The sequence below is a fragment of the Erinaceus europaeus genome, chromosome 11 (genome assembly GCF_950295315.1).
Source record: "Erinaceus europaeus chromosome 11, mEriEur2.1, whole genome shotgun sequence".
NCBI classification, from domain to species: domain Eukaryota; kingdom Metazoa; phylum Chordata; class Mammalia; order Eulipotyphla; family Erinaceidae; genus Erinaceus; species Erinaceus europaeus.
Genome location: NC_080172.1, coordinates 95,617,712 through 95,633,291, shown reverse-complemented (window position 1 = coordinate 95,633,291; position 15,580 = coordinate 95,617,712). Strand labels below are relative to the sequence as shown.

General features: G+C 40.8%; 1 protein-coding gene and 1 long non-coding RNA gene across 2 annotated transcripts in view; both read right to left on the bottom strand.

Moving 5' to 3' along the window:
• Nucleotides 1–15,580, bottom strand: part of LOC132541431 (uncharacterized) — a 610,114-nt gene that overhangs the window by 9,713 nt on the left and 584,821 nt on the right. The window lies entirely within an intron of this gene.
• Nucleotides 1–15,580, bottom strand: part of ACADM (acyl-CoA dehydrogenase medium chain) — a 30,026-nt gene that overhangs the window by 9,015 nt on the left and 5,431 nt on the right. The window contains exons 2-8 of the mRNA XM_007528112.3: nucleotides 15,239–15,326; nucleotides 14,299–14,396; nucleotides 14,115–14,184; nucleotides 12,876–12,976; nucleotides 10,518–10,598; nucleotides 7,699–7,829; nucleotides 6,098–6,206 (exon numbers count right to left, since the gene is read on the bottom strand). Coding sequence (XP_007528174.1) covers nucleotides 6,098–6,206; nucleotides 7,699–7,829; nucleotides 10,518–10,598; nucleotides 12,876–12,976; nucleotides 14,115–14,184; nucleotides 14,299–14,396; nucleotides 15,239–15,326 — 678 coding nt within the window. The remainder of the gene's footprint in view (nucleotides 1–6,097; nucleotides 6,207–7,698; nucleotides 7,830–10,517; nucleotides 10,599–12,875; nucleotides 12,977–14,114; nucleotides 14,185–14,298; nucleotides 14,397–15,238; nucleotides 15,327–15,580) is intronic.

The window sequence follows — 15,580 nt, the reverse complement described above, 5'->3', positions numbered from 1 at the left end:
ATCTCTTGCCTCAAAGGGCATTTCCTACCTCTGTGGGCATGACCTAGTAAGGAGGGGGAGTTTCCTGCCTCTGGGAACAGAGCTTGCAGGCGAGTAGACATGGCCTATAAAGTCCCAAGGCTCTGGCTGAAGTTAAGTCTTTGAGAAACACAGCAGCGTGTACCAGTAAGTCCGATGGAAGTGTCAGTCCAAAGTAGATGACCACGGAAGAAAATGCCAAGGGATGAAACGCTGCACATCTGTCTCAATGGGGAATGTCGGCCACCGGAATTCCGTTTTTCTGTAGAGAGTGAGTTTTGGAGTCTGTGAATCTGTTTCTTCAGGTCATGCCAGGTCACATCATTGGTTTCTGGTGGTGCGTTGTAGTCATTCCATCTTGTGGGCAATGTCAGAGACCAGGGGTCCAAATGGATTTCCAGGAATTCCATTTGAGTAGATGCTTTTTCATGTGAAGACTTGACAACTGAAATTCACTTACTTGTCAAACAAAACTTGTAGCAGATTAAAAGTTTACTATAATTGATAACTCCATTATAATTGGAAGTCTTTTCTAGTATGATTTTAAGGTTGTTTAAACAGTTTAAACTCAATAAAATGTGGAAAGGTAAACAGAAGAACCATGGTTAGAAGCCTCAGGCATGAGAATCATTAACATAATCATTGCACTATCTGCCCTGCCCATAACTCATACCGTTTTCAGGATTAAATGTTTCAGATTTATGCCAAGACATAAAAAAAAAAATTAAAGGAGGAAAAAACTATTTTTTGGATTGTTTCTGGATGTCTCTAGAAATCATGGCTGCATCCAGCATTTTTTTTTTTAAAGTCAATGTCAAACAAAAATTCAGTCATTCAAATCACTCTCTTACGAAACAGATCTCACCATGTAGCATCATGAGTCCCCGGAGGGCATCCTAGTCCAAAAAGCTCCCCAAAATTCCATTTAGGATGCTTCTGATGGTTCCTGCTGGATTGCTGCAGGCACCCATTTTTAAAAGCGTCTTCCCATCGAAGAAAGAATCCAATCAGGAGAGCAGAACTAGCCACATGTCTCCATTCTTGGGGACTGCCAGGGTACTCGAGAATGCTCCTCAAATTAGAGTAGTCCTTCTCCATGGGAAACATGCGATAAGAAGTCCAGAAAGTCCCAGGGGAAATCTCCGTGCATATCCCAAGGTCTACGATCACAGTCATAAAGAACCAAATTGTGGCCCGGAGCAAAATGTAGTCCTTTTCCTCAGGAAACATGGGAGAGGGAATCCAGAAAGTCCAAGGAGAAATCTCTGTGCACCTCCCAAGCTCTATGATTAGGGTCATAAGAAACCAAAGTTCCCGGTCAGGGAACCAAAGTGTGACCCAGAGCAAAATGTTCCAGAGACAGAGAAACTGTCTCATGGTGAAACAGTAGAGGCTTTGGTAAACCTCTTCATAAGTAGAAAGGCAACCCATGGCGGATGGGTAGCCAGGTTTACTTATCTGGGAGATGGGCGGTTTAGGTCCCACGTCAGTGCTGGTCCCTGTTTCAGGCGCCATTATGTCGGACTAGCTTCGTGGGTGGAGACAGATGACCAGAGACTCATGGCTGGGCTGTACGCAGTATCTCTTTATTCATGCAGGACGCAGCACAATCTATGCCAAGCTAAGCTAAACTAAAACTAAAACTAACAATGCTGTCCTTATATATACTTTCCAAGTAGGGTATGAACAGGATGTGACGTAGAGAGGGTGGAAAGAAAAGTGACTGGTGAAAATCAGAGTGTGACAGGAGAGGGTGCGGAGCAAAAACTCATCATGAACCAGTGGGGATTAAACCAATGCCCTGCAGTGGTTATGTAAATAGAATACAGTGGTTATGTAAATAGAATACAGTGTTAAAGAGGGGTATTAAACCAATGAACAGAAGGGGTTTTTAGAAGCAGAATTAGAAGCATACCAACAGAAAACAGATTAAAAGTTTAGATGAAACAGGAGACTAATTTTTCAGCCTAAACTTTGAAACAATCTCTAAAAAAAAAAAAAAGAAAAAGGTGTTCACTCCAAGAATCTAGAGATGCCTTCTCAGAACCACTCCACTAGATTACCAATGGAGGGGGGGAGTTGCTGATGAAACTGTTCAAGGGGGCAAGTGACTGTGGACCAGACTCAGTTTGTATAACTTGCTGGCAACTGGGCTGTTCAGTTCACTAAGGATCCTCCAGCAAAATGAGAAAAACGCAAAAAACAAAACCCAACCTTGGGTCAGGCAGAAGAGAAGTATCTACTTCCTGGGGCTGCCATGCCATCAACAAGTCTATACCATAGTTGATTTATGTATCTTTAAGCAGATTCCTGTATGTGGGGTGGGGCACAATGACATTACATCTCCAAGCCCAGTTTGCTACTCTGGCAGGAAGGAACTGCAGGCAATAGCTCGAGTGATGAGTAGCCCGTATGAAGCTGGAAAAGCTTGTTAGGTCCAAAGTGAACAAAGGTCATGGCTACTGACATGAAAATGCCTTTCTAAACTCAGCCGACTGTTTTTTGTCTTCTTTCCATCTCTCCTTCAATCCAGTTAGTAGAGATCAAAGAAATGTATACTATCTAGTGAATCCAGAGATGTTCCCTCCCTTCCTCCCTTTTTAATATTTACTTGATAGGACAGAGAGAAACTGAGAAGGGAATACAGAGAGGGAGAGAGAAAGAGAGACATCTGCATCTCTACTTCACTACTCATTAAGTTTCCCTCCTGCAGGTAGAGACTAGGGGCCTGAACCCCAGTTCTTAGATTTTGTAATATGGGCACTCAACCAGGAACATCACTGCCAGTACCTTTTTTTCCCCCCTTGAGAGAGAAATTGAGAAGGGGAGACAAGAGTGGGAGAAATAGATACCTGCAGCACTGCTTTACAGTTGATGAAGCTTTCTTCCTGCAGTAGAGGACGGGGGGCTTAAGCCCAGGTCCTTGAGCACAATAATGTCAGCTATTTATCTTCTTCTTCTTTTTTTTTTTTTTTTCAAAGATTTTATTTATTTGTGAGAAATGATAGGAGAGAAAGAACCAGACATCACTGGTACATGTGCTGCCAGGGGTTGAACTTGGGACCTCATGCTTGAGAGCCTAAAGCCTTATCCACTGCGCCACCTCCTGACCACAGCTATTTATCTTCTACAATAAACAAATGCACGTGCACTCCTCCCTCATAGACACACACCTCGCCAAATGCAGCATAAACTCTAACTCTGGGAGGAAAAAGTAACACAGCCTTGGGTAGGAAAGGGCAGGCAGTTAAAACTTAGATACTGACTGTAGATCTGAATAAGTACAAAAAAAAAAAATCTACCAAGTAACTCTATTCAGAATGTAATAAATGGGAGTTGAGAGAGCAGGGTGGGGTGGGAGGGTCAGTTATAGAGAGATTTAACCTCAGTAATAGCTCTGGTAAAAGTCCACAGAGGCCTGCAACCATGCCATCTGTGCTATAATCTAATTAAGCAGCTTGGAGAGACCTGGGCCACTGAGTAAGGTGTCTAGATATTTCTGTACACGGACATTCTGAAATCTGATACTTATGGTAAACAACCTTCTGGCCAGTCATGTAACTGGGAGGCGTCAGACAACTGATTGGCCATAAAACACTTAGGAAGGATTCCCAGGCCTGGGACACAGGACACCAACAAATTCTTCTCTTGTTCCAACATGTTGGGAAACGATAACCAGAAACCTGTGATTGTTGTTGAAACTGGCTATTCACTGCAGTTAAAAAAAAAAAAATCCTGGTTCCTGGTATTTCTGGCAATGGCAGAGGGTGGATGCAACATTCCACTACTGAAGAGGCTAAGGATTTTTGCCTCAAGAATTTGCTGGGGGTTGGGTGACGGATATTACAGCAGGAGTGGCTGTAGCAGAAGGAAGTACTTGACCACTCTGAAGCAGTAGAAAGGTTGACTTATCTTCTGCAAAGCATAAAAGTTCACTCCAAGTGGCTGGCAGGAAATCAGATCAGGTAAAAGGTTAGTGTTGTTCCTCATAAATTGCTCTTTCCTTGTGAGTGGTGAGGCAGTGTTGCAGGTGTCTCTCTGTCTCTCTCTCTCTGTCATCCCCTTCCCAGATTTCTGGCTGTCTCTATCCAATAAATTAAAGATAATTAAAAAATAAATTAAAAAGTAAATAAATTGCTCTTTCCACAACTGTAAGTGATTGATGAGCTTGTTAGTTTCCTTATAATATACTTTTAAAAATATTTATTTATTCCCTTTTGTTGTGCTCATAATGTACTTCTTATCTGTCTGCATGTTGAGGAGAATGTGGGTGAACATTACTCATAATTCAAATGTGCCTTCACAGATTTGACTTTCTGGGCCTTGAAGATCTCATTCAAAAACTGTCTCTGTTATAGTCAAAGCCTTTGCTTCTTTATATAGGATCATAGAAATCATATATCTGTTGTACATTGGACCCCAATATTTAAGAAAAAAAAAAACCTAGACTCTCTTAGATCATCTCTTAGAAAGTCTGAGCTTGGGAGTCGGGCGGTGGCACAGAGGGTTAAACACAGGTGGTGCAAAGCACAGGGACTGGCATAAGGATCCCAGTTCGAGACAACAGCTCCCCACCTGCAGGGCAGTTGCTTCACAGGCGGTAAAGCAGGTCTGCAGGTGTCTGTCTTTCTCTACCCCTCTCTGTCTTCCCCTCCTCTCTCCATTTCTCTCTGTTCTATCCAACAATGACATCAATAACGTCAATAATGCCTACAACAATAAAACAATAAGGGCAACAAAAGGGAATAAATATATATATAAAAAAAGTCTGAGCTCTCCTCCTGAACGCCACAGATTCATTTCTGCTATATCTGTGGTCCCACAAAAATGTGGAGGTTATGCATGACTCTAATCCCAGGCATTTAAGCAATACCTGGGCTCTCTCCTTAGGCATCCTTGAATTGGGATCCATCATGTCTTCTATCTCAACTGTCTCCAAAGCCATAGGGATCATTTGTGTGGGGCTGGCTCTTGATGAAGTAGCAATTCATATTTCTTCTTTTCATATCCCTAGCAGTATGGTAAGTTCATGACACTCCTGCTTCACAACAGGCTAATTATTACCTCTCCCTGCCTCAGCCCATCTGCAGGCTTTAGGACAAAGGTGCCAGCAGTCAACCAGCAAGGGCACATGCTTGGTTGTTTATGCTCTCCACTGGGGCTTCCCTGTCCTAGGCCAACGTTTTGAGACAGACAAAGACAGGGCCAGAGAGACAGAGAGAAAGGCACTACAGCCCTGAGGCATACTATCCAACTGAGCTATCTTGTTAGTCCTAGGGGCCTTTTTAATTTCTACACACTCTTTAATATCTATTATACAGACTCTTAAAATAAAATAGTGTCAGAAACTGCTCTGGAAAAATCCTAGGACAAGTCTGTAACCTTGAGTAAATTACTTCAATGTTCAGTAACATGAATGAAATAGGACCAGTAAAATAGCTCGCTTGGATAGTATACTGCTCTGCCACATGTGCAACCCAGATTTGAGACTGGTCACCACCACACTGGAGGCAGTATGGATACTGTGGTCTCTTTCTCTGAGCAATAAAACCTTGATGGTGACCAAAAATGAGAAAAAAAATTCTAAGCATTTAAAAATGTTCAGCATTGTGCAGACTGCTTCACCTAATAACACCAAAAACAACTTATATATTTATTTTCTTGCTATCATTGTATTTTATTTTTTTTAAGTTCATTTTTGAAATAAATTTTTTGATAGTATTTTTTTATTATTGTTGTTACTGATGTCATCATTGGATAGGACAGAGAGAAATGGAGAGAGAAGGGGAAGACAGAGGGGAGAGAGAACGACAGACACCCACAGACCTGCTGATTTACCGCCTATGAAGTGACACCCCTGCAGGTGGGGAGCTGGGGGCTCGAACCCGGATCCTTCGTCGGTCCATGCGCTTAGTGCCACCTGCGCTTAACCCACTGTACTACCGCCCAACTCCCTGCTATCATTTTATTTTTATCCAAATGAAAATAAAATATTTTCACTAAGGGAACAAATAGCAATTGTGTACTTTATAATTAAAATAATATATCAGGTTTGAATCTCTGATAAATGTAACTTTACCTTTCTTCCAATCTGTATTCCAGGAGTATCTGCTTCCACAATAAATCCAGTAAAGGCTTTACTAGCAGAAGTCTTAGGATCTGGATCAGAGCGAGCCAATAAAAAATACCTAATACATAACACATGATGACAAAGATAATAGCATTAATTCCCAATTATTATTATTATTATATCTTGAAAGATATTCTGCTTTAAGACTGCTATTCATTATTGCTTAAAATCAAGTGATGCTCTGTTTCTCTTTTTCCTCTCTCTTAAAGTAAATAATCTTAAAAAAAAAAGGTAGGGGTAGATGGCATAATGGTTATGCAAAGAGACTCTCATGCTTCAAAAGTACCAGGTTCAATCCTCCCCACCACCATAAGCCAGAGCTGAGCAGTGCTCTTATAATAAATAAATAAATAAATAAATAAATAAATAAATAAATAAAATCCAGGTGCACAACCACCTGGTTCACGGCTTTGAACTTTAAAAAAAAGCACTAGGTCCTGAGCTGAGGAGACAGCATTAACGGTTATGCAAAACTTTCATGCCCAAGGCTCCAAGGTCCCAGGTTCAATTCTTAGCACCACCAGAAGCTAGAGCTGAACAGTGTTCTGGTTAGTCAGTCTCTCTCTCCCTCTCCCTCTCCCTCTCCCTCTCCCTCTCTCTCTTCCTTTGTATCTATAACACTGTTCAGCTCTAGCTTATGGATTCTCTCATTAAAATAAATATGTTAAAGAAATAAAATAAAAAAACACCAGGTCCCAAGTTTGATCCTCAACATTGCCTGTGCCAGAGTGTCCTGGTTCCTTTTTTCCTTCTTTCATATTAATAAATAAATATGCTATAAGGCAAGTAGATGGAGGCCTCCCTCTTTCTCTCCCTCTCCCTCTCCCTCTTTCTCCATCAGGGTTATTGATGGGGCTTGGTGCTTGCAATGAAACTCCACAGATTCTGTTGGCTTTTTTTTTTTCTCCCTTCCTCCCTCCCTCCCTTCTTTCCTTCCTACCACACCTTCTTTCTTGAGATAGGAAGAAATAGAGAGGGACAGAGAAAGAGAGACAGAGAGATCTATAATACTGCTTCACCCACATGTGAAGCTTCCTTTGTGTAGGTGGGGTCCAGACGCTACATGGTAATATGTGCCCTCCTGTGTATGCCACCCCAGGGCCCCAAGTTCTAATAGCTTTCTTAGAGTCAACCATAGCAAGTGGTTTGTTTTATTTTACCTTAGAAAGTGAATTTCTGGGGCCTGGTGGTAGTGCAGCTAGATAAGTGCACCCATTACAGTGTTGAAGCCCCTGGTCCCCACCTGCATGGGGAAAGCTTCCCAAGTGGTGAAGGGGGGGCTGCAGGTGTCTTTCTGTCTCTTCCCTCTCTATCTCCCCTCCCCCTCTCAATTTCTGTCTCTATCCATAAATTAATCAATGGAAAAAAATTAATTACCAAGAGGCTCAAAGTAGTTTTTGAAAATTACTAAACTATATAAACTTTTATGGATCTTCCAGTTCCACGAATAAACTTCATCTTAGTTGTGATAATGTAATAATAATGGGAAGAAGTGATCTGAATATAACACAATGAAGAAACAATATACAGACATGTTTTAAACAACATACCAATTAGCTTTTCCTCCATTGGTTATCCACATCTTTTGACCATTAATAATATATTCATTTCCTTTCTTTTCTGCTTTGGTTTTGATGCCAGCTACATCAGAACCTGCTCCAGGTTCTGTTACACAGTAGGCCTTGATAATATGGAAAGAAGAAACAAAAATTGAATGTTAGTTATTAAACCTCATGCTTGAGAGTCTAACGCTTTATCCATTATGCTATCTCCTAGTCCTAGATTATATTTTAAAGTCAATACTTTAGAGACAGCCAGAAATTGAGGGGGGAGAGGGAGGTAGAGAAGGAGAGAGAAAAAGAGATACCTGCAGCAATGCTTCACTACTCATAAAGCTTTCCTGCTAGGGAGTCCGGCGGTAGCACAGTGGGTTAAGCGCAGGTGGCACAAAGTGAAAGGACCGGTTCGAGTGCCCGGCTCCCCACCTGCAGGAGAGTCGCTTTACAGGCGGTGAAGCAGGTCTGCAGGTGTCTACCTTTCTCTTCCCCTCTCTGTCTTCCCCTCCTCTCTCCATTTCTCTCTGAGCTACCCAACAATGACAACAACAATAATAATTACGACAATAGAACAACAAGGGCAACAAAAGGGAATTTAAAAAAAAAAAAAGCTTTCCTGCTGTAGGTGGGGACTGGGCTCAAACCTAGGTCCTTGTGCACTATAATAATGTATGCTCAACCACCTGGCCCTTTACTTTAAATATTTTAAAATCTCTAAATTTAAAGTGTTCTCAGAGTACTTGGGGACAGAGTACAACTGGTAAGGTACTGGGCTTACATGCCCAAGGTTCCTAGTTTGAACCTGGGTCACATGCAAAGCTAGTGCATTATCTGGTAAGCTAGCTATTTTGCCAGGGGAAGCGAGAAAGACACCTGTTTCACCACTTGTGATCCTTCCTCCCTGCAGGTGGGGACTGGGTCCTTTGGAATAGAACTAAAATAGGCCTACTAACTATGTACAAAATGGAGACCCCCTCAACTCTTCATCTGCAATATTCCAGCCTTTAGGTTCACGATTAGTAAACAGTTTGTTTGGCTTTATATGTTAACTCTTCTTTCAGCCACCAGGTTCCAGATGCTAACATGATATCAATTGGACTTCCCTGGGCAGACCACCCCACCAATGTGTCTTGGAGCTCCGATTCTCCGGAGCCCTGCCCAACTAGGGAAAGAGAGAGGCAAGCTGGGAATATGGATCGACCTGCCAATGCCTATGTTCAGTGGTGAGAACTGCGTGGAATTGTACCCTTCTTATCCTACGGTTGTCAAAAAAACATGATAGAAAGGCTAGGGACCACAGTATAGTGTTGGTACTCCAGACTTTCATGTTTAAGGCTTCAGAGATAAATCTAAAAAGGAAAAAAAAATAAAATAAAACAGATAGAGATTACAGTAAGACACTATTAATTAGATTCATATCTGAGGAGTTACAGAAGTTTTGTCCTACATTATACCTTCCTAAAACTTTTATATTTACAACCGAAAGTCCAACATTATACCCAGTGCACCACCTCCCAGACTGCTTTCTTTTATTTTTTTTAAGACTGAGAGAGAGTGAGAGAAGCCATAGCTGCAAAGGAAGCTTCCTTTGCTACAGTGGGAGCTGCGCTCAAATCTATCTGGGTTGTGTACAGGGCCAAAGAGCACGCCGTCTAAGTGAGCTATTCTGCCGGCCAACAATTAATCTGCTTTTCTAAATTTTCAAATGTTACTGCCTATTTTTTTCAGATCAATTTTCAGGATTGGCTCAAAACTAGGAATAAGTCACAATTTTTCATTATCACCATCATACCTCGGTTATAAAAGTATTGACTAATAAACACAGGTAAAAGCAGAGAAAATGTTGGGTGCATATATGACTCTTAAGCATTAACCCAAAGGATATGCAGGCACTAATTCTTTTTATTTTATTTGTTTATTTTGAATAGAGACAAAGAAACTGAGAGACAAAAAGGAAATAGAGAGGAAGAGAGAAAGAAAAATATCCACAGTACTATTTTACCACTTGTGAAGCGTTCCCCCTGCAGATAAGGGCTGGGGATTTGAATTTAAGTCCTTATACATGGTAATGTGTGCACTCAACCAGGTGTGCCACTGCCTGGCTCCTACAGACACCAACTCAAAGGGACATGCGCACTCCTATGTTCACAACTGCATTATTCGCAATAGCCAAAGAGTGAAAGTAGACTAAATGCCCATTAACAGAAGACTGGACAAAAAAGTTACGGGATGTATATACTCCATGGAATATTATTTTTCAATTAGAAAAAATATGATATTGTGTCCTTTGAGATAAAATGGATGGAGGTCATTGTGCTTAGCAAAATAAGGACAGAAATGAAAAGACAACCACCTAATGGTTTCACTCATGTGTGGAATGTAGAGAACTGATACATGTGAACTTGCAAAACAAACAAACAAAAACACCATAAGCAAACAAATTGCTTCTAAAACTTTGTGAGAATAGTGGTGGTTATGGTTGTGATGGATACAGTGCAGAACTAAATCCTGTAATCTTACAATCTTGTAAACCATAATTAGCTACAAATAAAAACAGCTTGGAAAAAAATACATTTGATTAATGACAAAAATAGGGCCCAGGTGGAGGTGCAGACAAAATTATTGTGTGCATAGATGCAATATATATTCATACAGTTACACGTGTGCTAACATATAAGTACACACTTGTATATGCCAACTTTTCCTAGGTTGTCATAGCCCAATGTGTCACATAGAATGGAAAAGACAAATATCACAGGGTACCCTGTTCCATTATTTAAATGTGAAATTAATCAGCAGTTACACATACTCACACACATCAATGGTTCCTCAGTCATTCGTCCCAAATATTTCTTTTGTTGTTCATCATTCCCAGCAATAATAACAGGCATTTGCTGTCAAATAAAACTGACATTAATAAAAAGCAAGATATTTTTACTATGCAGATAAATTCAGAGAAACTGTCATTCAAACAAGGGGGTTATTTTCTCCCAAGGCATAGGGCCAAGAACTGGCCTTTAATTGGCCTCTAAGTGGAAAGTCAAGACTATGAGGAAATGTATGTTACTCTAAGTATTCTCACAAAATTAAGCTACATGTAGGGCTTGCTGAGAATATATGTAAAAGGCATATAGCATAATGAGCAAGAAATTGAATTTAGGCTAGAAGTTATATGTAATGACAAGTGGATTCTTGGTTTAGCAAGAGGGAGACTGCATAATGGTTGTGTTTTTTTTTTTTTTTTTTTTTTTTTTTTACTTCTAGAGCGCTGCTCAGGGGATGGTGGTGCCAGGGATTGAACTTGGGACCTAGGGTCCTCAGGCATAATCAAAGTCATTTTGTATAGCTGGACCCCTGCAAAAAGACTTTTAAGCTTGAGGCTCCAAAGTCCCAGGATAAGTCCCTCACATCACCCAAGCCAGAGTTGAGCAGTGCTCTGGTGAGAAAGAAGAGAAAGAAAGAAAGAAAGAGAGAGAGAGAGAGAGAGAGAGAGAGAGGGAGGGAGGAAGGAAGGAAGGACAGAAAGAAGAGAAAATTCACCGTTAAAGTCATAGTATACATTTTCTCCATAAGAACAGCTAGGACTCCAAGTATTAGAGACAATAGGACCAGGATGAGTACCTATTCAAAGACCTTTAAAAACTGTATTTTTTTATTGAATTTATGGGATGCATTGGATCGACCTTCTTGTGGTGCATCCCGTGAGTACCCATTCATTGGGGAAACTGACGATCCTTCCTAGCCGACTGAATCCACATGGATCCCAGTCACTTTCAAAGCCAGCAACAAGCAAGCAGCTCCTGACAGCTTTCAACCTGACCTGTTGACTGGCTACGGAAGAAGGGCAAACACTAGAAGAAGAATTGAATTTATTATAAATGACTGTCTGAGAGAGAAAAATACCAAGGCACTCCTCTATTATATGCAGTGCTGGATATAATGATCAACTCTGTAGAGGAAAATCAACTCTAGGTTTCACTACAGAATCTAGTAATTTTTTCTCCCTGCCCCAATCATTTTATTTGGGGAGATATAGTTGTCTACAGTACAGGTGTTATCACCATACAGTACGGGTTTTGACATATAGGCACAATTTTTCATCTGCTGATGAGAGGTGACTGCGAAACACTCTCACCCTGAACTTAGGTCTTTTTCCCATCATCATGCACGAGGACATCAATGCCCTCTCCACCTCCTCAATCCCTTCCTGCCCCAGAGGCCTTCACTTGGTTGCAGTACACCACCTAGTGTATATTTTTAAAGGAAACTGCATTCATGGGGCTTGGTGGTGGCACACCTGGTTGAGTGCACATGTTACAATGCGCAACGAAAGGGAAAAAATAGCCTCTAGGAGCAGTGGATTCATAGTGCAGGCACGGAGCCCCAGCAATAACCCTGGAGCCAAGACAATAAAAAATAAAAAGGGGATAGTAATTGCTAGGTTAAGTTTCTTGGTGAATACAGTTTTTTTTAAAAAAAAAAATTTAATTAAAATTTTCGAGTCCCCCATCCCCACCAGCAGGGGGAAAGCTTTGCGAGTGGTTAAGCAGGGCTGCAGGTGTTTCCCTCTCTATCACTCCCTTCCTCTTGATTTCTGTCTATCCAATAAATAAATAAAGATAATTAAAAAAAAATTTTTTTAATTGCATACACCCAGAAACTTAACCTAGCAACTACTATCTCTCTCTTTCTCTTTTTTTTCTTTTGTCTCCAGGGTTATTGCTGGGGCTCAGTGCCTGCACTACAAATCCACTGCTCCTGGAGGCTATTTTTTCCCTTTTGTTGCCCTTGTTGTTTATTGTTGTTGTTATTATTGCTGTTGTTGTTGTTGTTGGATAGGACCGAGAGAAATGGAGGGGAACACAGAGGGGGAGAGAAAGATAGACACCTGCAGACCTGCTTTACTGCTTGTGATGCAACCCCCTGCAAGTGGGGAGCCAGGGGCTCAAACCGGGATCCTTAGGCTGGTCAGGGTGCTTTGCCAGCCCCCTAATTACTATCTCATTAAGTTAGAGACAGATTAAAGAGACAGAGAAAAACAGCACAGTGCTGAAGTATCCCTCCGTGCAATTGAGGCCAAGCTTGAACCTGGCTCGTGACTACTGTCAAACCAAGCAGACTGTACAAATAAGCCTTCTGGCTGATGACATTTCATTTTCAAAGTAACTTACCCCCAAGGAATTTGCTTCAATAGCTGTCTGAACCCCTGTACATCCATAAGCCAATTCTTCGGTTATTAAACAGGCATCAAAAGTTCCAAGTCCAAGGCCTCCTACAGTATCAAAATATTTTAACAAATCATTATAATGAGGAAATTTCAATAGGATTAATGACAATATTTAAAATTATTCTTTTTTATCTTTTTATTGCGGGGGTGGGGGTTAATGTTTTACAGTACAATTATCAACACGAATATAGAATCTCATCTCTGTGATAGGTGCCTACAATGAAACTCTTACCACTCTACCCTTTAAATTATACTACCATAACTTGATTAATGTTAAAAACAAGTATGCAAATACAATATTTATAACACAATAAACATAGAAATTGTTCTAGTTAGCACAGTACCAGATTAGAGTTCTCTAAAGTAAGTTTAAAAATTTTTTAAACTTCTCTTAATATTTGTAACCTGGACCTCTCTTTCTGTTTCAGCTTGATTTTATAAAAACTTGATTCAAAGATGCTAAAATTTTGACCCTTTCACCTGAGGAACAAAATGACAATACCACAGTCTCAATGAAATGTAAAATCAAAGATTAAAATGTAACAAACTGACCAACTCTAGAGAAAAAAATTTACCAAGGTTCTGGTCCAATTAAGGTTAGTTCCAACTATATAAAAGGAAAAATGCCTCTAAATGTTAAGTGCAGGACTTTTTTTTTTTTTTCCCTCCAGGGTTATTGCTGGGCTCGGTGCCTGCATCATGAATCCACCGCTCCTGGAGGCCATTTTTCCCCCTTTTTGTTGCCCTAGTTGTTGCAGCCTCGTTGTGGTTATTATTGCCATTGTTGACGTTGCTTTGTTGTTGGATAGAACAGAGAGAAATGGAGAGAGGAGGGGAAGACAGAGAGAGAGGCGAGAGAAAGACACCTGCAGACCTGCTTCACCGCCCGTGAAACGACTCCCCTGCAGGTGGGGAGCGGGGGGCTCAAACCGGGATCCTTACACCGGTCCCTGCGCTTTGCGCCACGTGCACTTAACCCACTGCGCCACTGCCCGACTCCCAAGTGCAGGACTTCTAACTGCATACAAACAACAACAAAAAAAGCTGAACAGAGAGAAAGGTAAAAAAAAAATTCACTTAATGCAACAAACACTTGAAAGAATATGGATAGGGGAGATAGCATAAAGGTTATGCAAAAAGATTCTAATGTCTGAGGCTGACTGAAAATTTGAAGAAAACTTACCACAACTCTCTGGAATGTGTGTATTCATTAAACCAAGTTCCCAGGCTCTTTTAATTAAGGGGACAGGGTACTGTAGGGGAGGCAGGGAGAGAGGAAAAAGTTATATTTAAATACAGATAGTTGGTTATATAGTCCTGTAAAAATATAAGCATTTTCTCTCCTGAAAATGTATGTATACACTTACCTCGCCAGTTCTATCATATTCTTGAGCAGCTGGGATTATTTCCTCCCTGGCAAATTTACGAGCTGTAGCTTGAAATTCTTTCTGCTGTTCAGTGAGTTCTAAGGGAAGTTGTTTGGAAAAATATTAAAATAGGATAAATGAGGGAAGTCCCATGAAACAACTATGTGAGTACATTTATATAGAGGGTATACTAGAGTAAACAAAACAATCAATATTACAGATGTTTCAAATCAACCAAGATTACACTTGCATGGTACCAAGTAGAGTATACCCATTACCATGCACAGGGATTCAGGTTCAAGCCCCTGCCTGGTCTCCTTCTGCAAAGGAGAAACTTCCTGAACAGTGAAGCAGTGCTGTAGGTGTCTCTTTCTCTCTTCCTCTCTTTTTACTCCTTCCTTATAATTTCTGTTTCTGTTCAAAAATAAATAAATAAACAAATAAGAATGCTGGGAGTGATGGACTGATTCACTGCACAGTATCTATGTAAGAAAAAAAAGTCAGGGAGTTGGCCTGTAACACAGCAGGTTAAGCGCAGGTGGTGCAAAGCCCAAGGACCCGCGGAAGGATCCTGGTTCGAGCCTCCGGCTCCCCACCTGCAAGGGAGTCGCTTCACAGGCGGTGAAGCAGGTCTGCAGGTGTCTTATCTTTCTCTTCCCCTCTGTCTTCCCCTCCTCTCTCCATTTCTCTTTGCCCTATCCAACAACGATGACTACGACAATAAAAAAAAAAAAGAAGAAAAAAGAAAAAAGTCAAAGTAGGTAAGATTTCTAGATTTTACAAATGAGTCATAGACATAAGCTTGAACTTCTCTTTCAAGTTTCTAAGAGAAAAAGGTTTGTGTCCATAGCCATTACTGTTGATTTACAAATATACACAAGACAAACCCAGAGCTACAAATATGTATGCATCTTTAAAGTAAAAAGAATAAAATGTATACCAAAACTAAATCCCAATCCTGGTTCACGTTTTAGGGCAGCTTTTGTATGTTGTGATCTCCAGTCAAATCGGGAAATGCTTCTCAGGACCTGTAAAGTACAATTTTATTAGACAAATTAAATCTCAATCAGAAAGAGAATACTGGAGAGACAGATCAGCATATTAGATCACAGGATTTGCACACCTGGGGCCACAGAGGTTCCAAGTTTAGTCCTAGAGTGGGGTGTGTGTGCTCCGGTGCCTTTCTCATAAAAGTAAATAATATTTTTTGAGGCCCCACTGGGATATCTGTGTCTGTCTATCTATCTATCTATCTATCTATCTATCTATCTATCTATCTATC